The 27,973-nt window shown below is 42.5% G+C and overlaps 1 protein-coding gene across 2 annotated transcripts in view; it reads right to left on the bottom strand.

Moving 5' to 3' along the window:
- The window catches only part of USP32 (ubiquitin specific peptidase 32), a 315,539-nt gene that overhangs the window by 91,403 nt on the left and 196,163 nt on the right, over positions 1 to 27,973 (bottom strand). For both annotated transcript variants that reach the window (XM_073573376.1, XM_073573384.1), the window contains exons 13-15: positions 23,674 to 23,857; positions 20,628 to 20,803; positions 8,598 to 8,738 (exon numbers count right to left, since the gene is read on the bottom strand). In XM_073573376.1, the coding sequence (XP_073429477.1) occupies positions 8,598 to 8,738; positions 20,628 to 20,803; positions 23,674 to 23,857 (501 nt within the window). The remainder of the gene's footprint in view (positions 1 to 8,597; positions 8,739 to 20,627; positions 20,804 to 23,673; positions 23,858 to 27,973) is intronic.

Raw genomic sequence — 27,973 nt, 5'->3', positions numbered from 1 at the left:
TCCTTCTGCATATGGGGGCTGTGTGGGGACTCCTTCTGCATATGGGGGCTGTGTGGGGACTCCTTCTGCATATGGGGGCTGTATGGGGACTCCTTCTGCATATGGGGGCTGTGTGGGGACTCCTTCTGCATATGGGGGCTGTGTGGGGACTCCTTCTGCATATGGGGGCTGTGTGGGGACTCCTTCTGCATATGGGGGCTGTGTGGGGACTCCTTCTGCATATGGGGGCTGTGTGGGGACTCCTTCTGCATATGGGGGCTCTGTGGGGACTCCTTCTGCATATGGGGGCTCTGTGGGGACTCCTTCTGCATATGGGGGCTCTGTGGGGACTCCTTCTGCATATGGGGGCTCTGTGGGGACTCCTTCTGCATATAGGGGGACGTGTGTGGAGGCTCCTCCTGTATACAGGGGGCTGTGTGGGGGCTCCTTCTGTATATAGGGGGCTTTTAATGGTATATAGGAGGATGCCAGCATACTTAATTCTGTTCAATCTTAAGTGATACAATATTTAAAATATTTTTTTAATCACATTTTTTTTTTTATAAAGATTTACACAAAGGAAAAAAAAGGGAACAACAACCAGAGAAAACATTAGAGAAACACAGTTCTCCACCCCCCAACCTTAAGAAGCATTAAACATGAGTTATTTATACATCTTTGCTCTGCAAAACCAGCAAAATAAGATTAATAAATATTTGAACATAGTAACAATAGTCAAACCAATCACATATAACTTGTGGAAATAATATTTAAAATAATTTTAATTGATATGCTAATATTAATATTGAGCGGAATTAAATTTCAGCCCTCCACAACAGTCACGGTCTCTCATGTGGCCCTTCGGGAAAATTAATTGCCCACGCCTGCATTAGACTAATGTCGAATTAAATATCCCGTCCGTTACACTAAGAATTCCAACCAGGAGTGAACAGAAAAGCACAACTTCAAGAGAATAAATTAAAATAATATTTTATTTAGATATTAAAATCAATGAATCAAAAAAAACTACAAAAAAATAGACAAAAAAGTGACCTCAGATGTGAGAGACACAAAAAGGCTACAGGCTCTTTTAAACACATCAAGCGTAAATTGGAGTATAAACCCAAACTTAATAACAAGGAACAGTCTATTTAGAATGTTTGAGGAATATTATAAAGCCAAAGCAATTAAATATACCAGGATATTAGGTGCACCTACATCACATATGAAAATATAGCCTGGTTAAAGCCATAGCTGAATGCAATATACATGCTAGTGCTACTAATATTGTGTACTGTAAAACAAGCGCTGCAAACATAATTTAGACAAAGAACCTCATATATAACTTATTAATATTCTCAACTCATAATGTACCCTACATGCTGGAGTTACTAATATTTGTGCGCTGAAAAAACTAGCGCTGCAGAAATAATTAGGCTGGAAACCCTTGTGGTTATATTCACAAAATGTGTGGAGCCGGTGCCGTGTCCCTCCACCCTGATGCGCGTTTTGTCCACACTTCTTCAGGGATGCTTAATGTATTTAAAAGGGGCCTGTAGCCTTTTTGTGTCTCTCACATCTGAGGTCACTTTTTTGTCTATTTTTGTATTTTATTTGATTCATTGATTTTAATATCTAAATAAAATATAATTTTAATTAATTCTCTTGAAGTTGTGCTTTTCTGTTCACTCCTGATTGTGGTTCTTAGTGTAATGGACGGGATATTTATTGCTTATGTAGCACATCATTGATTTTGGATCATCCGTTGATAATAATGTGGAATTAACCTGCTGAAACGATCAACCTAGAGTCTAATGTGTTTGGGTGGGCCCTAGATAACTTATTGTTGCTGGAGATGTTGATCGGCATGTCCGATTTATGACTGCCAATCACTTTGTTCTACTGGAGATGAGCCACCACCAGACATGTCTGTTGACAGCCTTCTCAAAGAACACGTGAGCGCTTTGCCAAACGTTGTTCAGGTGACAGTCATCTCATGTGTCTTTAGACTTTGGATGTTGGTCATTTCTGCGTGGGGCAATCAAAGATTATTCACCAGTTTCATCCTCCCCTAGCACTGGATACTATACACAAAATAAGAGTATTAGTTTTCTGGTTTATTTCCTTTTATTTTAAGAAAAGTGTTTGCAATTTTTTACTATATTTCATTTGTTATCTTCTTTTTGCATAAATTGAGCATGGTAATAACGGTTTTCATCAAATTAATCTATGTTTGATAAGTTAAGTTTTGTGCTCTTTAATTACACATGTCAAATTCTGGCCCACAGGCCAAATCTGTACCTCGGAGTGATTATATTTGGCCCGCAACGTCATATAGAGGACTACGTGTGGCTATTATTCTAAATGGAGGACTATGTGGGGCCCAATATATTGTGTGGAAGACTATGTGAGGCCTATTATAATGTGCAGGTAGTCTTCCCCCCACCACTTCTCCAGGGGATTTACAGGTCTCTCACTATTTTCACATTAGGGGGAGACTTTGTAGTCAATTGGAGTGATATGAATCACAGCCTGCCAGGGGGCCTACCAGACCAAATCTTCATACTGTGTGTTCTCAGAAACACAGGAGCGTTTGAGAATATACATGTCTGCAATGGGGCAACCAGGCTCTGATTCATGTGGTGAATAGTTTTAGCAGCATGAATCTATGGACAGGTGTCCTTTATACCATATTTTCATGAGGCATTTTCAAGGTTTCAAGACTCTTATTAGATTTTCAGTTGAGGCTAAAATACTAGATAAAAAATAATTTCAGAAAATGTTAGTAGTCAGAGTCTACTCCTCATGAAAAGCCGGATTACTTACCGGTAATGCTCTTTTAATGAGTCCACGACAGCACCCACTGGAGGTATCGGATCCGCCCATTTGGAACAGGAAACCCTACAGGAAAGATAAAAGGGGCGGTCCGCCTTTCCTCCTCAGTTTTTCGTTTCAGAGTACCAGAGGGACCGCCAAGGATTAGGCAATGTTCTCTTATTTTAACATCTTTCTTATCCATTATTTGGTTAAAATACTTTAACTATTGATATCCTTAGGGGGGAAGTGAACGGGTGCTGTCGTGGACTCATTAAAAGAGCATTACCGGTAAGTAATCCGGCTTTTTACTCTTCGCCACGACAGCACCCACTGGAGAGATTCCAGAGACCATCACCTGGGTGGGACCACCGTGCCAAGGATAGTCCTGCCAAAGCTTAAGTCAGAGGTTGATGAAAGATCAAGTCTGTAGTGGTTATAGAAGGTAGAAGGGGATGACCAAACTGCCGCCTTACATATAGTTTCAATCGGAACATCTCCCTTTTCCGCCCAAGAGGTTGCCATTGCCCTGGTGGAATGCGCCCTGATGTTCCCTGGAGGATCTTCGTTTTTTGCGGAGTAGGCTAAACGAATGGCCTCTCTGATCCACCGGGAAATGGTGCTCTTCGTGACTCCATACCCCTTCTTACAGCCCTGAAATGAAACAAATAGGGCCCTACTCTGCCTCCAACTGTTGGACCTCTCAATACATTTCAGGACAGTTCTTTTGACGTCCAGAGTATGGAACTTCTGCTCTTCCGGAGTAGAGGGATTTTTATAGAAGGTTGGGAGGAGTATCTCCTGAGATCTATGGTATTTTTTTGCCACTTTTGGCAGGTAGGCAGGGTCTGGTTTTAATACCAATCTGTCTTGGTATTCTTGGAAAAAAGGTGGATCTATTGACAAGGCCTGAATATCACCCACTCTTCTAGCTGAGGTCAGTGATACTAAGAGGGCCATTTTAAGTGCTAAGTATTTGAAGGGTATTGTGTCGATCGGCTCAAAGGGTTCTACCGTTAGGGCGTCTAAGACCAGATTTAGATCCCATGTAGGGACGGAGGGTATGTGGATTGGAGCTATTCGTTCACATGCTGTAATGAAACGAGTTATCCACTTGTTGCCTGCTATATTATGGCCATATAGTGCTCCTAATGCCGAAATTTGTACTCTCAGTGTATTTACTGCTAAGCCTAAGTCTTTCCCCTTCTGCAGAAATTCCAAGATTGGGATTATCGGAACTTCTGCTGTATGAGGTACTGTATGGAATTGAAGAAATTTTTTCCATATTCTAGTGTAAATTTGGGTTGTGGACTGTTTTCTACTTTGTAGTAGTGTAGTAATTAAGGACTCCGAGAATCCTCTTGTCCTCAACAACTGCCTCTCAAATTCCACGCCGTCAAGTGCAAGCTGAGCACTTGAGGGTGGAAAAAGGGGCCTTGGCAGAGTAGATTGGCAGTCGGAAGGATCCAAGGATCTGTTATTGACATAATCTGCAGCCACGAAAACCACGGTCTTTTTGGCCAGAACGGTGCTATTAAGATTATTCTTGCTTTGTCGTCTCTGATCTTCCGAATTACTTGAGGTAGGAGGATCAATGGAGGGAACGCATACGCCAGGTTGAAATTCCATGGAGTCAGAAAGGCGTCCAGAATGTCTGGGTGATCTGATGGAGATAGGGAGGCAAATGTTTTTATCTGCCTGTTCTCCTTTGTGGCGAAAAGGTCCACCTCGGGTTGTCCCCATGAGGCTACTATGTCCCTGAAGACCTTCCGATTGAGGCACCACTCTCCTTGTCGTAGAGTGTGTCGGCTTAGGAAGTCTGCCTTTTGATTGTTCTCGCCTCTGATATGAAGGGCCGAGAGGGACAAAAAATAGTTTTCTGCTAAGTTTAAAATTCTTGACGCTGAAGACATCAGAGTCTCTGATCGAGTTCCTCCTTGTCTGTTTATATATGCCACTGTGGTGGTGTTGTCCGACATGATCCTTACATGCTTCTGTTGGAGCTGCGGAAGGAAGTTGTATAGAGCATAGAACACTGCAGTCAGTTCTTTTAAATTAGATGAGTAATCGCATTCCTCTTTACTCCACCTTCCCTGACGAAACCCATTCTCCATGTGGGCTCCCCAGCCCTGGGGACTGGCATCGGTGGTTACGATACAGGATGGAACTATAACCCATGGAACTCCTGAACATAAATGATTATCGTCTAACCACCACTCTAGGGAAGTCAAGACTTCTTGTGACAGGGTTATTTTGCTCTGCAAATGACCACTATGTCGCTTATCCTCTTGGAGGATCTGGTGTTGTAGCGTACGGACATGGTACTGGGCCCCCCGGACTGCCGGGGTGCAAGAATTTAGTGATCCTAATAGTGACATTGCTTCTCTCAAGGATACACGTGGTTTATCTATAGCTGCTTGTATTTTTTTGTTTTGTGAGGGTGATTTTTACCTGAGGTAGTAGACATCTCTGGGTCAAGGAATCTAGATGAAATCCCAGAAATGTCTGGAGAGATTGCGGATCGAGTCTGGACTTTTGGATATTGATGATCCAGCCAAGGCTCTGAAAAGAGGAGATTGCGTCAGTTACGCGTTCAGTACATTGTTTGACTGAATTCCCAATTATTAGGAAGTCGTCTAGATATGGCACAATTAGTGTGTCTTTTTGGCGAAGGTAGGCCATCACTTCTGCCATCACCTTGGTAAATATTCTTGGTGCCGTGGAAAGCCCGAAGGGCATTGCCGCGTATTGGAAATGACGAATCCTTCCCTCGACTTCCACTGCGACTCTTAGGTATTTCTGGAATCTGTTGTGTATAGGGAAATGATAATAAGCATCTTTTAAATCAATCCCTGCCATTACGCAATTTGGGAAAAGAAGCTTTATAGTGGATCTAATTGATTCCATTTTGAAATTATAATTTTTTATAAATGAATTTAGCTTCTTTAAATTAATAATGGTTCTAAACGTACCGTCTGGTTTAGGCACCAAAAACAGGGGAGAGTAAAAACCTCTACCCTGTTGTTCCTCAGGGACGTCAACTAAAACTTTTTTAGCTAGTAGGACTCGAATCTCGTCTTCGAGAGCCTTTTGCTGAAGTGAGGAATTAAGGCGAGTTATAACAAAGAACTCATAGGGGATCCGAAGGAATTCAATCTTTATTCCTTCCTTGATTATATTCAAAATCCATGGGTTTAACGTAATTTGTTCCCACTTGGTAAAAAAAAATTTTAATCTACCCCCAACTGGTGGATCTAAACTCTTAATTTTTATCTCTCCTACATGTTGGCCCTCTGAAGATGGTACCCTTCTGCTTTTCGTCTTTCGTGGCCCATCTGTTCGTTCTGTCCGATTGCCTTCTTCTCCCGAATGGCCGTCTTTTAAAGGTTTTCCTATAAAACGGAATGGGAGAATCACTGAAGGCCTTTTTCCTTTCTTTTGCCTTGGCGAGAATTTCGTCTAAGGCTTTTCCAAAGAGGAACTCACCCTCGCATGGGGTTGCACTAATTTTGGATTTTGATTGTGCATCCCCTTTCCAGCTCTTTATCCACAGCGCGCGTCTGGCGTTATTCACCAGGGCTGCCGACCTCGCTGCCAGTCTTAGGGTGTCCGCTGAAGCGTCTGCCATAAAGGCAGCTGCACCTCTTATCAACGGGATGGCTGCACGCAGTTTCTCCCTTGACACTCTTTGCTCAATCTGCTGGTCTAATTGATCTAGCCATACCAGCATTGATCTAGCAGTACATGTGCTGGCTATTGCGGGTTTGAATACCCCGGTGGTGGATTCCCAGGACCTTTTGAGCGAAGATTCAGCTTTTCGGTCTAATGGGTCTGCTAACAATCCTGCGTCCTCGACCGGGATCGAGGTCTGTTTGGAAGTGGAGGATATGACGGCATCCACCTTTGGTACTTTAATCCATTTTAATAGATCTTCATCAGTGAACGGGTATTTCCGTTTTGAGGCTGATGGGAGAAAACCCCTCTGGTCGTGTTTCTCCCACTCTCTTTTGATGAGGTCCTTAATTGCCGGTATCACCGGAAATGATCTCCTCTTTTTCTCTGCCAATCCCGCAAACATAATGTCCTGCGCGGTTTGGACTCCCCTTTCCTCTTCACACCCCATAGTATTTCTAACCGCTTTTACAAGGTTATCTACGCTGTCCAGTGGAAAACATGCGCGTCCTTCCATCTCCGAGGATGACGATGAGGACGTGGATGCGGAGCCTGAGTTTAACTCCTGTTCTTCCTCTGACTCTGAACTAACAATGACCTGTTTCTTATGACTGGACTCTGCGGGAGTGCTGGCGCGGTTGATGGCTTGTATTTCCTCCCTAATTATGGCTCGGATATCTTTGGAAGATATCGTCGACCCCTGCCTGGTCTCTTTCGTGCATTGTTTGCAGAGTTTTTTGGCGTAGGAGTCAGGGAGAGGATCTGAACATAATGCGCATTCTTTATGTTTAGTTTTTTCTTTTTTCTTTGACTGAAGTGAGAGGTCAAAGGTTAAGAGAGAGAGGGGGGGGGAGGGGGAGGGAGGAGGTTAGCTTAATAGGTAGAGTATATACTTTGCACACTCACCCAGTGAAGCTTAATACCGGGTCGGATGGCTGAGACGGTCTGGATCGGGTTTCTGCTGCCTCGCTCCTGCGGGCAGTCTCTGTCCTGGCGCTGCGGTCCCTGGTGGAGTTGCCCCCAGCTGAATCCCCTGCTGGGGTTTGCGACTCTGCGGGGTACGACATGGTTCCAACGATGCAGCGCTGCAGCTCTGTTTTATCTTCTTCTTGTCGTGCCCCTGGAAGTCGCCCTGTCACAGGGCGCATGCGCCGCGTCATCGCCATCCTACCCCGGAAGTTCAACCATTACTTCCGGGGTATAGGAGCGTCGGGTGCCGGCCGGCTTCCGCGCCACCGCTACTCACACGCGCGGCTCGCGCGCTCATGGCCTCACCTCCACGCTATATCCCCACCGATTGGGGGGGGGGATCCCCCGGATGCCGGACCGGCCCGCTCCCTGGTAAGACCGGGCGGCCCTCCCCGGACCCGGTCATTACCACTATGCCACCAGACGAGGGGGGAGCCGTCAAACGGAATCTCCCCCGACGCTGCTTCCGGACCGCAGCCCCTGCCGTTCCCGAGGAGACCGCACAGGCGGATGCATGGCCCGGGTAAGATCCTGCAGGATCCTGCTCCATTTGGAACAGGAAACCAAAACTGAGGAGGAAAGGCGGACCGCCCCTTTTATCTTTCCTGTAGGGTTTCCTGTTCCAAATGGGCGGATCCGATACCTCCAGTGGGTGCTGTCGTGGCGAAGAGTAAAAAGACAATGTACTGAATAAACAAGTAAATCCAATATAAGAATTAAAGCTTGTATATAACGCTTTCCTAATATTTCATCCAATCTATTGTAAAAAATAAAAAAAATAAAAACGCGGAATGAGTTGGCCACTTTTTATAAAAATTCTTCTTCTAGCAACTATTGAAAGCTCATGTTGCCTACGGATATAAATTACGGTATATTTTGACTTTGCTGTCAGGTTGCACTACACCAGTTTCATAACTGCCACCTTTATATCAGACACTTTATCACAGTCGGATGATGTGATGACATCATCAAGGGTAGTATGACATCATACGCAAGTATTTTTCTTGTGGTGTAACGTGCATCTATGAATATAGTCCAACATGTAGTCCCACATGCCTCTATGAATATGATAGTAGAGCGCAAGTAAAATCAATTTACATTACGAATCCTTGGCCTCTTTTAAGGTAGAATTACATGAAATGTGAATGGGAATTACTACTTACTGGCCGAGGTAAGGACAGGTTTGCTCCATACCAGTGATACAATGCTCTCCATACTGGCTCAGGAACGATTTCATAATCTTTTCCACGAAAAAGAGATGGACTTTGTTTTAAGCGTCCTCCTTCCAGGGTTAAGGAAGGTACCTAGAAAAACCGATAGAGAATATTAACTTACTCAAATATGCTGTTAAATAAAATTAAAAATGAAGTCTTTTGTGTTTTTGTAATTCATAAAGAGATTGAAGAATATTGCTTCTAAAAACAATAGATAAGTACAAAATGGACAATCAATTTTTCCTTATATTCTTATCGCTTCTGCGACCACATCACAGATATCAGATGATGGATGATAAAAAATGATTTCCACTTTAATGAGTACAGATATTTATTTTTCTACTTTTCACTGTCAAATCTGCATTGGGAAGCACTATATTCTGAAACAAGGTTGTTTATACATCTTTCTATGTCTGAGAAAATAATGGATGACTAAAGAACCATAAGGGTCAAAAGCGTAACTAGAAGCTATTGGACCTGGAGAAAAAACTGGAAGTATATTTATTAAAGGGAATCGGTCTGTAAGATCAACCCCTAAAGAGCACATAAGTGCTTTTAGGTCTTTGAAAGTCAAATCCATTAACACCTTTATATCTTCATATCTGTTGCTGCATTCCCAAGTGAGAAGCATTCTATCTCATACAAATTGAGGCATTAAATACTCTTGATGTGACAGATAACGTCTCAAGCTTCTACCATTCTGAGGTTCCTTCCCTGCCCAGCACCTGCCTCCTTAGCTTGCTGGGAAGGAAAACCTAGGGATGTAGAGGCCAAGAGCACTTACAACCTCAATTGCATATCAATTTAAACATTCAAGTTTCTGGAATGCAGCAACAAACAGAAGATATAAAGGTGTCATTGGCTTTATCTTGCAAAGATCAAGGTGCCACAATATGATATTTGGGAGTATCAGATTACCTTTAAAAGCAGGAGTACATTGTTGCTGGGCTGGAGAACAAGTTTCATAGTAGAATTCCTTTTGTTTTAGGCAGCTCAGAGCAGTGTTTCCCAACTAGCAGCTTTACGGTATCAAAGTATTATGACTAGAGACACCAGTTATGTTATGGGATTATCACAACTTAAAGGAGAAGTCCCATAACCAACATCTATCCACAGGATAGGTTATAAAGGTTGTTGGCCCAAGAATCCCATTGATCTACAGAACCAAGGTCTCAAAGTCCCCTGTGTGAACTAAGTGTTACTGAGCATGTGTGACCACAGGCGATATTGACAGTTAAAGGAGCCCTGGTCACATATGCTCACTAGCACTTCATTCACACTGGGGACTTTAGGATTACATCCTATTTAATCAATCCTGTTAATAGGTGATAAATGTAGTTTAGAGTCAACCCTTCTAATACTGAGATCAAATCCATATCATTGGTAGTACTAGTTAGAGTTAAAGTCATTCTAATAAAGCATATCTAAAAGGATTCTATGCCTCACTTTTACAGCTTGGTGTAGTACAATAGCATCTGTAGCATTTGAAAGCAGCTCGAGACCTGCTAAAGATTGAGAGCCACAGGTTTATGGAGTGAATTATAATGTGGAAGGGAGGAAATTCCATTTACAACCACACTCCTTTGATAGCTATGTAACTCATACAACGACATAAGATTGTCCTGCCTACAGGCAAGTCTGCACTTCGAAAATGTAATCACCCCTATTTCTATTCCTGTGTATAATGTAAGGCATTAGCAAATCTGAAAAATTTATTTTGATTTGATAGGGCTCAGAATTTGATTTTTATGCATTTTAAATTTAGAATGTTGTCAACTACAAAACATGAAAATGTGATAATGACTAAACAGTTTTTGTCAAAGTGTTACTGTATCATTAGCATATGCAGGTCTAACATCAATTTGCAATTATAATCCCAATTTTAATGCATGTCAGACGTGAGAAACTTTATAAATAATTTCTCAATTTTCAAGTGTAATTTTGTTCAGCTTTGCTATAAACTTAAACTGGCCAGTCAGTAGTGAGGATTTAGCATTCTCTAAAAGTGTTTTAACCCCTTCACTTCCAGGTCTGTTTTCACTCTCCTGACCAGGCCAATTTTTTCATTTCTGACCAGTGTTACAAGTCATAACTCTGGAACGCTTCTCCGTATCCCAGTGTTTCTGAGCTTGTTTTATCGTGACACATTGTATTTCGTGTTAGTGGTAAATTTTGGTAGAAATGATTGGAGTTTATTAATGAAAATTTGACAAAAATTAGAAAATTTGCAATTTAGAAACTTAATTTTTATGCCCTTAAGCCAGATTGTCATTTCACACAACATAGTTAATAATATAGTCTAAAGAAGAGAAAAAAAAAAAAAAAAAAGAAAAAAAGGTGGCACTCACCATCCAAATAAAACAGTCCTTTATTTAATCCATAAAACGGATACAGAGGGAGCGGATGCCTTCCATGTACGACGGCCGTTATGTGCTGACTGCGCTTCAACGGGTCCTGTGCTCAGCTCGTTTTATGGATCAAATAAAGGACTGTTTTATTTGGATGGTGAGTGCCATTTTTTTGTCTCTTTTTTGGACTATGGTGTGCACCCACATTTCTGCAGTTGTCTGGTATTCAGCTAGCACACAGGTAGATTTTCAATCACAGCTGTGATAATCAGAGAAGTAGGTCCCAGCAGTACACTCGTTATCACAAATAGTTAATATTTAGCACATGTCGACTTGACATCTTTTTTAAACAGTTTTTATTTGGTTAGGATGTTAGAAGAGTTAGAAATTTATCAGTAATTTCTCCACTTTCAAACAAAAACAACAAAACAATATTTTTTCGGGACCCCCAGCACATTTGAAGTTACTGTGAGGGGCATTTCTCACAGAACATAGCCAAAATTGGCACCATTTAAAAAACTATGCATAAGAAGTTTATTAACCCTTTATAGGCTTCTCAGGTATTAAACCAATGGAAGGAAAAAAAATGTTACATTTTCCCCCACAAAAAATATTGCTTTAGCCCCAAATTTTGCATTTTTGAAAGGATAACAGGGGAAAATGGACCATACAATTTTTTGTGAAATTTCTCCTGAATACACTGAATGGTGCAAAGCTACTGTTTGGGCACACAGTAGGGCTTGAAAGAGAAGATGCGCCATTCAACTTTTGGAGCACGAGATTGGCTGGAATAGATAGTGGGCGCAATGTGGCATTTGCAGAGCTCCTGATGTGCCTAAGCAGTGGAACCCCCGCCCCCCCAAGTGACCTCATTCTGGAAACTACACCCCTCAAGTAACATATCTATATATACAGTGAGCACCTTGAACCCACATGGGCTTCACAGAAATGTATAACGTTAAGCAGTAAAAATGAAAAAATACATTTTTAACCCTCAGGCAAGTCACAGAATTGTAAAACAGCGGGCTTAGTCAGTGGAAAATTACCATTTTCTCGACTAAAATGTTGATTTGACCCCAAGTTTTCAATTTTCAAAAGGGTTAACATACGAAAATGGTCAGTACCGTTTGTTATCCATTTCTCCCGCGTACATCATGTGTGGTCAAAAACTACTTCTGAGGAACAGTGCAAAGCTGACAAGGGTAGGAGCACCAAATTCTAGTGCACATTTTACTGGAATGGTTTAGAATCATAGAATCGTAGAGTTGGAAGGGACCTCCTGGGCCATCTGGTCCAACCCCCTGCTCAAAGCAGGATTCGCTAAATCATCCCAGTCAGATGTCTGTCCAGCCTCTGTTTGAAGACTTCCATTGAAGGAGAACTCACCACTTCTCGTGGCAGCCTGTTCCACTCATTGATCACTCTAACTGTCAAAAAGTTTTTTCTAATATCTAATCTGTGTCTCTTCCCATTCAGTTTCATCCCATTGCTTCTAGTCTTTCCTTGTGCAAATGAGAATAAAGTTGATCCTTCTACAATGTGACAGCCCTTTAGATATTTGTAGACAGCTATTAAGTCTCCTCTCAGTCTTCTCTTTTGCAAACTAAACATTCCCAAATCCTGCAACCTTTCCTCATAAGACAGGGTTTGCAGACCGGTCACCATTCTGGTCGCTCTTTTCTGAACTTGCTCCAGTTTGTTGATGTCTTTTTTAAAATGTGGTGCCCAAAACTGGACACAATATTCCAGATGAGGTCTGACCAAAGAGGAGTAGAGGGAAATAATGACTTCACGTGATCTAGACTGTATGCTTCTGTTAATACATCCTAGAATTGCATTTGCCTTTTTTGCTGCTGCATCACACTGTTGACTCATATTCAGTCTGTGATCTATTAGTATACCCAAGTCTTTTTCACATATGCTGTCACTTAGCCCTATTCCTCCCATTCTATATATGCTTTTTTCATTTTTATTGCCCAGATGTAGTACTTTGCATTTCTCCCTGTTAAAAACCATTCTGTTAGTTGCTGCCCACTTCTCCAGTTTATTTAAATCTTTTTGAATCCTCTCTCTCTCTTCTCTAGTATTAGCTATCCCTCCTAGCTTTGTGTCATCAGCAAATTTAATCAGTTTACCCTCAATTCCTTCATGTAAATCGTTGATAAAGATGTTGAACAATACAGGGCCCAGGACAGAGCCCTGTGGTACCCCACTTGAGACATTCTTCCAACTAGATGTGCAGCCATTTACGACCACTCTTTGGGTCCGATCACTAAGCCAGTTATGAATCCACCTAACAGTTGCCTTGTCCATTCCATACTTAGTCATTTTTTCAATAAGGATTGTATGAGAGACTTTGTCAAATGCTTTGCTGAAGTCAAGATATACTATATCTACAGCATTTCCTTGATCCACCCAATCAGTGATACCGTCATAGAAGGAAATTAAGTTAGTCTGACATGACTTATTAGTTAGAAACCCATGCTGACTCTGTTTAATCACTTCATTCTTATCCAGGTATTGACATACATGTTGTTTAATAATTTGTTCAAAGATCTTTCCTGGTGTAGAAGTCAGACTCACCGGCCTATAGTTGCCTGGGTCCACCTTCTTCCCCTTTTTGAAGATAGGAACAACATTTGCTCTTCTCCAGTCTTCTGGCACTTCTCCTGTTCTCCAAGAATTTTCAAAGATTATGGAGAGGGGTTCAAAAATTTCTTCTGCTATCTCCTTCAGTACTCTGGGGTGTAATTCATCTGGACCTGGAGACTTGAATTCATTTAGGTTAGCTAAGTGTTTCCTCACTATCTTTCTGTTTATAGATATCCTGGATTCTTCTATTCCCTTAATAGGACAGTGAATAACAGTTGATGTTGCATTTCCTTTCTGAGAGAAAACAGATGCAAAATAGGAATTTAAAAGTTCAGCCTTCTCAACATCCTGTCTTACCATTTCATCATTTTCATCCTGTAAAAATCCTATAGCATCTTTGACTTTTCTTTTACTTTTGACATATCCCCAAAATCCCTTATTATTGCTTTTGACATCTCTTGCAAGCCTCAGTTCATTTTCAGCTTTAGCTAATCTGATTTGTGCCCTGCAGGTTCTGCAGACAGCATTATATTCTTCTTTAGATATGCCTCCCTCTTTCCATTTTATAAACATTTTTTTCTTCCTTTTTAGCATGTGCTTAAGTTCTGTGTTCATCCATCCTGGTTTCCGTAAATGCTTCCTATTCTTCCCTCTTTTCGGAATTGTTAACAACTGTGCTTTGAGAATTTCATTTTTCAAGATTTCCCATCCTTCCTGGACATTTTTGTCTTTAAGGATATCCAGCCATTGGATCCCTCCAATTCTCTTTCTGAATCCCTTAAAATCTGCCTTTCTGAAATCTAACCTTGACGTCTGAGTCTTCACAGGTCTTCCACCTCTGGTAATCCAAAATTCTAAAATAGCATGGTCGCTACCTCCTAGGGTCCCAGCCACTTTTACCTCCTCAACCATTTCCTCCCTGTTTATAAGGATTAGATCCAAGGTAGCAGTTCCCCTTGTTTTCTCCCTTACCTTTTGGAAGATAAAATTGTCAGCAAGAGAGGATAAGAATTTCCTTGACCTGTTAGTTTTGCCTGAGAGAGATTCCCAACAAATGTCTGGATAGTTGAAATCTCCCATGACAACTATGTCATATTTTTTGGAGAACTTGGCCATCTGATGCATCATCTATATCTTCGGCTTGCACAGGCGGCCTGTAGTAAATGCCTACAATGGTGTCCTTTCCATTGTTCTGTCCTTGTATTCTTACCCAAACAGTTTCCACAGAACTCCCAGTCTCTGAAGCTTCAATCTCTGTGCAGATATACGCGTTTCGAACATACAATGCGACACCCCCTCCTCGTTTATCAAGTCTGTTTCTTGCAAATAAGTTGTATCCTTCTAGTCTTGTATTCCAATCATGTGTATTGTCCCACCAAGTTTCAGTGATTCCAATTACATCATATTTCTGTTCCTGTGTTAGTAGTTCCAATTCTCCTTGTTTGTTGCCCATGCTTTGTGCATTAGTGTAGAAACATTTTAGTTTGTGATTGGTTTCTCTTTCTCCAATATTTTTATTAATTAGATTCTTTCGTCTTTGTTCTTCCTTTCCACTTCTAATAGCAGAGTTCTCAATAGCATTTGTCAGGTGTATGGCTTTTTCTGGTCTTTTGCTTCCCTTCCCATGTTGTTCTAGTTTAAAGCTCTCCTTACAAGTGTAGCAAGGCGACTTCCAAATACATGCTTTCCAGTCTTCGTAAGGTGCACCCCATCTCTAGCAAGTAGTCCATCGTATAAGTAGTTCACTCCGTGATCCAGAAATCCAAATCGTTGCTGACGGCACCATCGACGTAGCCAGTTGTTCACCTGCAGAATCTTATTCCACCTCCTTGTTCCATGGCCATCCACTGGGAGGATGGAAGAGAAGACCACCTGCGCTCCCAGTTCTTTCACTTTCTTGCCTAAGTCTTCAAAGTCTCTGCAGATGGTTTCCAGGACGTTTCTTGCGGTGTCATTTGTCCCCACATGTAGTAGCAGGAATGGGTAGTCATCTGTAGGTCTGAAGAGTCCTGATATCCTGTCAGACACATCTTTAATTTTTGCACCTGGAAGACAGCACATTTCTCTTGTAGTTATATCCGGTCTGCAGATAGTGGCCTCTGTTCCTCTCAGCAGGGAATCCCCCATGACCACCACTCTCCGTTTCTTCTTCACAACATTTTTCTTTCTCCATCCAGGAGGACTCTGAAGGCGTACAAGGTTGCTGTTTGTTGGCAAAGTCTTATCCTGATGTATTTCTTCATCGTTTTCCTGCGTGAGAGCCTGGTACTGGTTCCTGAGCAGTATGGGTGCTGACTGCCTCCTGATCCTCCTGCTTCTCTGGGTCACATGTCTCCATTCCTCTGTTTCTTCAGGTGCACTTCGAATTTCTTCTCTTTCTGTAACATGAAGAGATAATTCTGCACTGTCTAAGAACTCTTCCCCTTCCTTAATGATCTTCAACGTAGCTAACCTCTCTTCGAGATTTTGCAACTTTTCCTCCAACAGGGACACAAGCTTGCATTTGTGGCATGTGAAGTTTGGCTTTTCCACTGGTAAATCTGTGAACATGTAGCAAGAAATGCAGCTCACCAAATGGCTCCTGGCCTCTTCCATCTTGAGATTTCTTAAAAACGATGAAAGATGAGCCAAATTTCTCGCGCCAACAGGCGCGCGGTTTTTCCAATTTCCTCTTTTCAGCTGCAACGGCCAAAACCCAGTGATCGTTGAGCTCGCGGAGACTCTTCACTTATCCCAGAAGGCACTGGGAATATGCAAATGATCTCCTCAAGACTCTTCCCCTGGTTTTCCGATTTCCTCTTTTCAGCTGCAACGGCCAAAACCCAGTGATCGTTGAGCTCGCGGAGACTCTTCACTTATCCCAGAAGGCACTGGGAATATGCAAATGATCTCCTCAAGACTCTTCCCCTGGTTTTCCGATTTCCTCTTTTCAGCTGCAACGGCCAAAACCCAGTGATCGTTGAGCTCGCGGAGACTCTTCACTTATCCCAGAAGGCACTGGGAATATGCAAATGATCTCCTCAAGACTCTTCCCCTGGTTTTCCGATTTCCTCTTTTCAGCTGCAACCGACAAAACCCAGTGATCGTTGAGCTCGCGGAGACTCTTCACTTATCCCAGAAGGCACTGGGAATATGCAAATGATCTCCTCAAGACTCTTCCCCTGGTTTTGAGGTGCCATGTCACATTGGCAGAGCCACTGAGGTACCAGAACAACAGAAACCCCCATAAGTGACCACATTTTACAAACTACATCTCTCAATGAATTCATCTAGGGGTGCTGTAATCATATTAATACCACGGGTGTGTCACAGAATTTTATACCATTGGGCAGTGAAGAAAACATACCAGTAATTTCATTTTTACCACTAAAATTTAGTTTTAGCCCCACACATTACATTTTCACAAGGGAAAATGGGCAAAACTGACACCAAAATTTGTTTCACAAATTCTGCTGAATGAAGATATACCCCATATATGGCTGCACCGTACTGCTTAGCCAAACGGCGAGACTCTAAAGGGAAGAGCGCAATTTGACTTTGAGAACAAAATTAACGTAGACTAGTTTGCGGGCTCCAAATATAAAACCCTTAAGTGCCAGAAGATCAGAATTCCCTCTCAAAAGTCCCCATTTTGGAAATTGCACTCCTCTAGAATTCATCCACAGCTATAGTGACAATTTTGACTCCCTGGGTGTTTTCTAGAAACAAGCAGCAGTAGATGCGGCTGAGTGAAAATTACAAGTTTGCTATTGTAGGGCTTATACAGTGCAGTGCCCATACATTATGTCCAGTTTGTGGTTCTGAAGGCACGCACCACATAAATTAGGCAAGTTCTCATTGTTACAGAAATGCCAAACAGGTGGACGCTAAATGTGGTTTAGGCACAATGGGATTGAGATCTGAGCATGCAGCGACCATTTTCCCGGATGCCACTGCATCACAGCAATGGATGTGCGGGGCCTCCAGGCTTTCTCAAGATGCCGGCGCAGCCCCAACACCACAGAGCACTGCCGAACCTGCTGCACCAGCCTGGGAAGGGAGTGTGATAATCGCCCTGCAGCGTCGGACTGCCGCAGAATCACTCACTCCTGCTGCCGCCACACTAGTTGTAAGTATATTCAGACTATAAGATACACCTCTATTTCCCCCAAAAAAATTTTGGGGGAAAAAGTGTGTCTTATAGTCCGTAAAATACTTATTTCCCCTACTGTGTATACACACACCTCTAAGAGGCAGGGGAGCCTGAATGAAAAATGATAAAAAGTGTTTAAAGAAAAGAGTCAGGTGTTTCTGCATAGCTCAAATGACAAGAAACGGTAAAGCTGCAATACTACAGACAACCTGTGGACTAGTATGGCATTATTTGTAGAAAAAAAAAGCAGCCATGTTTCAGCACTTTTTTTCACAGTAAAATATCAATAAAATGTTGCAAAGTGATTTTTGTTTCTTCTTGTTCTGTTTTTATCTTGTACATACATTACAATTCTATTCATTTCTCTGCTGCAGCTATGGCTACAGCACTTTGTGTGAGTGGCATTGAGTGACATTATTTAAAATTCTGGGCATCAGTTTTGCTTTATAGATTTATACTTTCAAGTCAATGGTCTCCTGTAGTGCTTTTACAATTGTGCTAGTAGTCTGCATCGTTTCACAGTCATCATCTTCCATGACTTATTTCACTCTTTCAATTCTGAAAGTATCTAAGAGAACAATAAATTGTACAGCTCTCCTTGACTTTACATTACTCTCCATCCCATACATGCCTCAAGTGTTGAGCACTTCTTAATATTGAACTAAACACACTATGTAAAAGGCGCTGCAGAGCTGAATAAAGCTGTATTTTTTTATTTTTTTTTGGGGGGGGGGGGGGGGGATTTAAAGTTTAGGTGGGGATTACGATCACTGGGGACATGAATTCATTTTTTTATGACGGTGACCAATCATGAGCAGCAGCACACTGAAAAAAATACACCTCCACTATAGCATTGAGCAGGCTCGGCGTGAGACATATTTACAGTCTGCTTTCTTCACTGCAGAGTGATGACGTGCTGGAGCACAGACAACCTGTGATTAACAGCTTTCAGCCCATAACTCCAGCAGTCAGTGAGGGAGAGGGGCAGTATAGCGAAAGTTGAGTCTCATTACAAACACTTCTAGTAGCTCTTTGCTCAAATTCAAATGAGATTTATTCGCAGAACCAAATACACATTAGCATTGTCAGAGCAAATGAAATGCTGCCACTTCTGCTGTACTACCTGACTGCTGGAGATGAAAGCTGAAAGCTGCTAATCACCCTCAGGTCTGCTGTGCTCCAGCACATGTATTCATACTGTGTCCATATGTCTCACACAGATCCTGTTCTAAGCTATGATGGTGGATGTGCCCCTTTTCCCCTTGTATGTGAATTTCTGCCTATGATTGGCATAGCTGGCAGCATTATGAGAGGAGTGCTTCTAGAAGTGTTTGTAATGAGACTCAACTGTGCAGCACTACTCCCCCATGATGACTGTCAAAAGTGAGAAGTGAAAGCTGCCTGTTAATCACACTCTGGTCTGCTGTGCTCCAGTAAATTCCAGAACTCTGCAGTAATAAGTAAGAGATAAAAACTATCAATGGAAATCTAGGGGCATACTTTCTATCCCGTGTTTTGCAGCCTGCTTCTGATTGTTCAGCATTAAAGAGAAAGACATACACACCCCCAGTCAACAACTGTCTGCTAATGCCTACTGTAAGTGACAAATACTTTGAACACATAGCTCCGTAACAGAGAGGAGAAATTTATATTAAAAAAAACTTTTTTTTCCCACTCTGTAGCACCAATTTTATTGTGTGTCCAGTTCAATATGAAAAATTTGGCGAAAGGTTCTCTTTAATTCAGAGATAATGTAGAATGTGTGGCATATAGTCGTTAATTTGTCTACATGATCAAGATTACAAAGTTCTTGACCCAGAAATGAGAATTATGAACCTGGCAATGTCTATCTAATTTCATTTTTTGGAGCTTAGGAATGGTAGCAGCAGTGTTTCGCAAAGTGTTCCCTAAAAATGTTTTAATTACCGTAGTTAGTTATGCAGTTTTATTTAACTAATTAACATACCCCATTTAGCAAAGGGCCCTCAATGTCTCCATTTTACCTTTCCAGTACTATGCTCAACATAGGAAAGTGGTTCCTGTGTCATCATGTGAGCAATGGTGAGTAAAGGGGTCTGGCTGACTGCTTCACCCTTCTCTATGTATTGGCAAGTGAACGTGGTAATGTAGTTACTGAAATGATCAGTCAGCCCCTTCACAAGAAACAGGAGCTGCTGGGACATAAAGAGAATCCGCCAACAGGTCTTTGCAACACCTTTTGATAGCAGTATGATGTAGGGGAAAAGTCCCTGATTCCAGAAAATCAGTATCACTGACTGGGCTGAATGCCATTATTTTGATAAAATCAGTTTTATATCTGCTACAGATCAAGCAACTCTGACTGCTGAGCTCTATATAACCCCGCCCACACAATTGATTGGCAGTGTTCTGCATAAACTCTGCATATGCAGAAAACTGCCAATCAATAATGGCGCAGGGTTATACAGAGCTAATAAATATTGAGGACTACATAGCAGTAGGTTTACTATCTTCTAGTGATAATGTCCTGCTGCTAAAACACTGATTTTATCAAAACTACAGCAAGTAGCCTGCTAAGTGGCATATCACTGAAATCATGGCCTCTGTGAATCATGTCACTCTCAGATAGGTAGTAAAGTAACAGATTCCCTTTGATACTTAGGGTAAATGGAAGGAATTGGTGGAATTTTATCAATTGAATTCTAGTTAGTAAGTTATATAGAACTGCATACAAGGGAAATCTAAGCATTTCAGTGAACAGCCTCTTTATCTTGTAAAAGGAGAAACAAGTTTAGCCTTTGACCATACACAGGCATGTGAAATGTGTTATACCAGATCTAGGAACATTTCCTTTTTACATAATATTAATAGGCATGGAGGCCTCCTTGACTTTTACCTTTTAAACAATATACTGAATGTACAACTCACCTTGACATTCTCTTGTGTTACCAGTGGCTGATTGTCTATAGAACCAGGTTTCTGTGGATTAAGCTGCAATAATATGCTACCATTAGGACCACCCATACACTGGTTATTGTTATCCGAAGTGTTATGCTGGCGTGCAAAGCACATGTCTGCACCTGGCGTGCTGGAGTAAAGGAAAACTGGAATAGAAAAGAAAGTCACAGTTTCACTATAAAAACCATCAATAACTAAAATTTATTAAAAAGCTTAGCTTCTCCCAGACGTCACTGCCCTCCACTACCAGAGGGTGTCAGGGGAGGGAGAATTTAATGGGAGCCAAGAACTGCAAAGACTGGACATGGACATTAGCAGCAACAGATTGACTCTACTGAATTTTTTGGAACTAGTTAATTAGTATGCTCTCACCAGGTCAAAGGTCAGTGGAAGGAGACGGAGGAGGGGCACTGTGACAACTATTAAGAATGGTGAATCCAGTTTTATCAACCGCGGCTCCTGGATACCCGATGTTTACATTGGAAAGCAGCGTCGCTGATCGCTGGTCTCTCGCTGCCACACACAGCGATGCGCTAGCGAGATCGCTGTGTGTGACGGGGCCTTAAATCTTTCAACGTGGAGTAGTATCATTGCAGTTTAGGCCATACCCTTTTCCTTACAAGCCACATCCACCTTTCTACTATCCTCACCCTTTCCAAGTATAGTTGTCATCTCTTGAGTCATTAAAGGGTTTGTCAACTCTTCGGATTATCCCTTCTGAACTCCTGTATCCCCCAGTAAAATAATAAGACCTATACTTGCCTCCAGAGATTGCGCTGTTCCATGGGTGTCGGTACTCGCTCTCCCCATGCTCTGATGACATTGTTATGCCACTCAATCTCTAAAGTTAATCAGCGCTGGCTTATTTCTCCCCTCATTCGGACAAATCAAGACATCCGGAGGAAGGGAGTGCTGCTGCTGTCCTCTCACTTCTTCTGGATGTCAATTACATCTAGCACTGATTGGCCACAGGGATCGTGTAACATGACGCCACACGATCTCCCGAGAGAGCTCGTGCAGACACCGCTCGAATGGCGCCAGCACAAGAGGCAAGTGTTATTCTTTTACTGGGGGGCAAACATAGCGATTGAGAAGGGGTTGTCCGAGTAGGGGACTGAATCTTCATGATTTGGGCTCTGCATGACACTATTTTTTATTTCAAATGAAACAACTGAGAAACAATTGAAGTATAGACTTTCAGATTTAATTAAAGGGTTTGAACAAATATATCCTGTGAAATGTTTAGGAATTGCAACTTTATGATAATGGTAAACTTAGATTCATAGGATTTGTGTTTATTTATAAAAATGTCAGAAATTTGACAAAAATTTAAGAACAATTTTCAAAAGCAATTTTCAAACTTTGAATGTTTATCCCTTTAATCCAAATAGTGATACCGCACAAAAACAATAATAAATAACATTTGCCTCATGCCCACTTTACATCAGCACCATTTGTAGAATATTGTTAACATTTTATCAAGGGTTTAAAAACGCAGCAGTGATTTATCACGTTTTGCAAGTAAAAACACAAAACATATTTCTTTAGGGACCAATTCAGTTGTGAAATGACTTTGGGGGTTCTATATTCTGGAATCTACCAAAAGAGTGATACCATTTTAAAAACAGCACCCCTCAACGTATTCAAAATTGCATTCAGGTAGTGTAACCCTTCAGATGCTTTCAGGAATTAATGCAAATTGACATGACAGGAATGAAAAAAAAAATAATTTTACCACCTAAATTGTTTCTAACTTCTGAGCAGGCGGCTATAGCTGGAAGACTTTAAGGCTGGCATTTGGCTATAGGTATTGTCACACTTAGCGATGTATCAGCGATCCCGACCAGCGATATGACGCGGTCAGGATCGCTGGTGCATCGCTAAGTGGTCGCTGGTGAGCTGCCACACAGGCAGATCTCACCAGCGACATAGCAGGGGTCGGGGGTCGCTACTTACGTGTCAGACGAGGCGATGAAGACATCCTCCTGCCCGCATCCACGTGTCGCTCGTCGTCACAGCAGGAAGCTGACGACGAGAAACAGTCCAGGACGTTCTCGCGCGATCAGCGATAACCAGCGGGGGAGCCAGTCGGAGGTAAGTATCATACATAGCGATATTGCTAGCAATATCGCTATAACGTCACAAAAAGCAGTGACGTTATAGCGATATTGCTAGCAATATCGCTTAGTGTGACAGGCCGCAATGAATTGCCATTGCAAACATCAGGACCACACGATCAAGATCTCAGGGTGCCGATGGTGTTAAAGAGGAAGCCCCACACTCTGATAAAGATCTAGATGCTGTAGCTACTATTTACAGCAGTATATAAGGGGATAAATGGACAAAGTCTGTGCCAACACTGATCATGGCTGGTGCAGCAAGTTGTCACTTATAGTGTACAGCCGACAGCTGCTGGATTGTTCCCATCGGAGGATGCTATTCTCTTGTATCGCATGTCAGCTTTACGTCGCACTGGTGGTCATTAGGGGGTTAAGCCCATATTGATTATATAACTGTATCTTGAATATATTTTGGTAAACCACTAAAATTTGTGTCACTGTCGAAATATTTCTGGACTCAACTATACATTCAACCCAAAAACTCTTATACTAAGAGTGGCACATTATATATTGCTCTCCGCCAGGTCAGTGCATAACCAGACCTCATGTGATGTCTGATCTTACACATGGCCGCCATGCGAACTGCACTGGTGGCACAGGAGGTCAAGATATTGAATGCTTACTTTTTCACTGCTTTTAAGTTCCTACAAGTTAACTGCATTGCAGGTGACTGAACAGAAATTACTCTGTAGTGCACTACTTTCTCGTTAAGCAAATGGATTAAAACTTCAGGGACCTATGATCACATACAACAAAAATCTAGAGACACCTTATTTGATTTTCGACCATCTTTTCTACTGTCTCGTTTAATGGAAAACATATTCATTTCCCCATGGGCTTCACCTCAGATAGAACAAGACATAAAAGCACTGCTTGGAAACAGCCCTTAACCTTACCGCTGGGTGTCGTCTCCGAAGCTTCCGACGCAGAAGATATGTTATCGGAAGATTTCTCTTCTGTAGTGCCATGTACATTAGTGCCTGTCTTGTCATCTTCCCTTTGATCCAATGACGTTGCCCCCAGTGAGTAGCGGCTGCCATTTAATGATGGGGAAGGCTCAATAACAACAGGTTTAGATTCCTAAAAAAAAAAAAAAAAAATTGAGCTAAAAAGCAACAGATTTATACATAAGTCATAACTTCCACATTATGGAAGCATCAATGATGAATGATTGAAAAATATTAGTAGCAATAACACTAACATATTAAAGCACCTGCTATAAGCTAGGCATGCAATGATTCCATTAAAATAAAAAGTGAAAGGTTATAAGCTGTGCCAAACAAAAATCATCATCTTAAAGGGATACATATGTGAACGATAAAGAATAGCCAGCAGATTAGCCTAAAAGATCTGTGTTCCTGTGGCGGACCAATGCAGTTATACATTTTGCTGCAGAAGAGTCTATTAGTAGTGTGTATAAAAAAAAATCCAAACAGCATTTCAGTACCCAAGATTCCTTCTTGAAAGAGATGATGCCCTAGATCAGGGGTCTCAAACTCGGCAGAGTAAATGGGCCGCACATTAAAAAAAATTTAAGCTGGCGGGCCGCATTCCTTTCAAACTTAATACAGTCACAATAGATAGCGGGGGTTAAGGGGTTAAACGGACGCGATCGGTGCGAATACCGATCGTGGCCGTTCAAATAGGTTGTCAGCTGTGATGTAGCGCTTACCTCAGCGGATAATAGTGTCGGCTCTGCATGTGAGACGGCGCTATCATCACGCTGTACACGCACAGCCACAGTCACCTACAAAATCCAGCAATGGGGGGAAAGTCACTCATCCGCTCTCTGCACGCTGGCGTGATGTCATTACACAGCGCCAGAGGAATGTCATCACACAGGGCCACAGTCACTACGGAGCTGCTCACTCCTCCTCTCTTCTAGCGTGAGCAGTGGCGTAACTACAAAGTTATGGGCCCTGGTGCAAACTTTCAAATGGCCCCCCCCCATACCAAAATACGCGCGCCGCGCCGCTCCGTACGCCTCATACGCGCGCCGCTCCGTTCCGCACGCCTCATACGCGCGCGGCTCCGCTCCTCATACGCGCGCGGCTCCGCACCTCATACGCGCGCGGCTCCGCTCCGCGCACCTCATACACGCGCGGCTCCGCACACCTCATACACGCGCGGCTCCGCTCCGCACACCTCATACACGCGCGGCTCCGCTCCGCACACCTCATACACGCGCGGCTCCGCTCCGCACACCTCATACACGCGCGGCTCCGCTCCGCACACCTCATACACGCGCGGCTCCGCTCCGCACACCTCATACACGCGCGGCTCCGCTCCGCACACCTCATACACGCGCGGCTCCGCTCCGCACACCTCATACACGCGCGGCTCCGCTCCGCACACCTCATACACGCGCGGCTCCGCTCCGCACACCTCATACACGCGCGGCTCCGCTCCGCACACCTCATACACGCGCGGCTCCGCTCCGCACACCTCATACACGCGCGGCTCCGCTCCGCACACCTCATACACGCGCGGCTCCGCTCCGCACACCTCATACACGCGCGGCTCCGCTCCGCACACCTCATACACGCGCGGCTCCGCTCCGCACACCTCATACACGCGCGGCTCCGCTCCGCACACCTCATACACGCGCGGCTCCGCACACACATGGCTCTGCTACATCCACCCTGTAAACCCCTCCTGACCCCACACAAAGTTACCCGCATCCAGAACCAGCACAGACATTAGTGTCCTGCATGAAGCCCCTGATCATGTGACCCCTGGCTCCTCCCCCTCCTGTGACCTCATCCCAGGTCCTGTGCACACAACACACAGCCATCGCGTGCTCCTGAATGCATGCCTTCCCCCTTCTACCTGCCTCAGGGAGTGAGAAATGTGGTGCACCGCGGGCCGCTGATGAATGCCCCATGGGCCGGATGTTTGAGACCTCTGACCTAGATAGAAGTTGTCACATTGAACATGCAGTCAGATCTGCAGGTAATATGTTATAGCTTGTATTATTTCATAGAAATCCTGACATATTCTGGGCTTAGAGTATGTGCACACATTGCGGATTTGTTGCGGATCCGCTGCAGATCCACAAGTGATTTACAGTACGATGATAACCTATGTAAAAAAAATGGCTGTGCACATGCTGCAGAAAATTCCGCACGGAATCCGCAGCGGTTTATTTTCTGCAGCATGTCAATTCTTTGTGCGGATTCCGCTGAGTTTTTACTCCCATTCCATTATAGAAAACCAAAGGAGTTAAAACACAGGCAAAATCCGCACAAAATCCACAATAAATTTGCAATAAATCTGCAGGAAATCAGCATTAAAAAAACGATTTTGACCTGCAGATTCTGTCAAGAGGTGCAGAATCCGCACGGTAAATTCCGCACAGCAAACTGCAATGGGTGCACATACCCTTAGAAGTCCAGGAGGCGGTCCTTAACCATAACTGATTGTTATCTCTGTATGCACACGTCTACAAGTAAAATTGCACAGCACTGCCAAGCTCCCAGGTTCCCTTTAATGGAAGGCTGCTGACAGACAACTACAACAAATGCTAAGTGTAAAATAATTAGGATATTCTACACTACAGGTCCCCATCCTGTGGGCTTGAGAGTCGCAAAAACTGCTAAAAATGACCAGCAAAGTGAAATGATTACAAGAGATTTACTCTCAAAGGGGATAGGGTTCTCAAGTTTGTACGTTAGCCCACATGCATGGGAAAGAGGCAACTGCCTGACTGCTGGCATCCCCACCGATTCCGAGAAGTGGGCCTTTGAAGAGCTAAGTGTGAATTAAACTGTGAACGCTCATGACCACATCCACTGCATTCTTATGCCAGAGACCAGACAAGAGCAGATCTTAATGGGATCCCCAGAGATGAATGGAGAATCGGTCCGCATGATTGACCACCGCTGCATTCACAAGGGGCTGTTCAGAACCCCAGTTCTCATGATCCGTGGAGGTCGGGAAGTGATCCCCGATCCATTAGATAGTGGATGACTTCCAAAAGTGGCAATAACCCTTTAACGGGTTTTAATTAGTAAAGTAAGAAAAGTATGTAAGAACTATGGCATTTTTAACACTAACATCCAAATTAAAAGGAACGCAAAACTTCGTAATAATTACTAAAAGCAAAAGAATAATATTGTCCTACCTTTTTAGTTTACATGATTATATACATTATCCTAGAATTGACAGTTTTGTAGAAATCATACAGATAATACAGGGACTGTTCTCCTGTTCATCTGTTCCAAATTTTGATGGGGTGGGGCTGAGCACTCTTTGTCCTATACATGCATAGCAAGGAGCTTTCTGCTGCTGCAGGTTGTCTTACAGCCAGACACACAGAACACTGAGAAGAAAGGGTGTCAGGGCTGATATAAAGAATTCTTCTAGTTTTGATTCTGTGTATCTTTCCAAATTGCAAAATGAGTCAAATGAGAGAAGGAGGTAGGGTCAGGGGCAATTTTTAGATTATTTTCGTGTCCAATTTTTATGATTTGTATTTAAAAAAAAATTACATATATATGGGAGTGGATTATGGTAATATATTTTAAGAGTCATGTAAAATATACTACATTGGGGAACTAATCCAATTAACCTGATTATAAGCAATACCACAAAAAACACGTTAAAAAATATATAAATAAATAATATGATGATTACAATTTAATAAATTACCATTTCCAACGTGTATAAGTGTATGCTAATAGAGGAATGGTAGACCATTCGAGAAAAGACTTGTATACCGAACCAGAAGAAAAACCCGAAATTGTGGTCAAAATATAAAATAAAATATATATATAATAAAATAAAATAATCATAAAACATATGAGATTAAAATACCTTTATTAAGTAATAGTAGTACAAATACATATAAAAAAGCAATGTGTGCTCAAAAAATATTCAAATTATATATACCTGTACAGGTTAATAAAACACAGCGTTCCTCGTTAATAAACAGACTGTAATTTATCCCTCTATATATTTTTGCCTTTTTAGAGGAGTGACATAAAGTATATGGAGCCAATCTAGGCTCAAACAAGTATGTGTGCATAGAAACATGTGATGAGTGCAAATTGAATCGACACAATAAGATTAAAACCAATGAAATAATATAAAGTGCAAAGTGCTTGATCCAAAAATAAGGAGGTGAAAAGGAGGGACAATAGAGGGTATATACCTTTAAGGAACGCTGCTGAATGAGCTACACAGACCCTCGGGTCT

The sequence above is a fragment of the Dendrobates tinctorius genome, unplaced genomic scaffold (genome assembly GCF_039654945.1).
Source record: "Dendrobates tinctorius isolate UK_male_01 unplaced genomic scaffold, ASM3965494v1 ptg000007l, whole genome shotgun sequence".
Taxonomy (NCBI): domain Eukaryota; kingdom Metazoa; phylum Chordata; class Amphibia; order Anura; family Dendrobatidae; genus Dendrobates; species Dendrobates tinctorius.
Note: the sequence above shows the minus strand (reverse complement) of the source record. Positions and strands in the feature narration are given on the sequence as shown.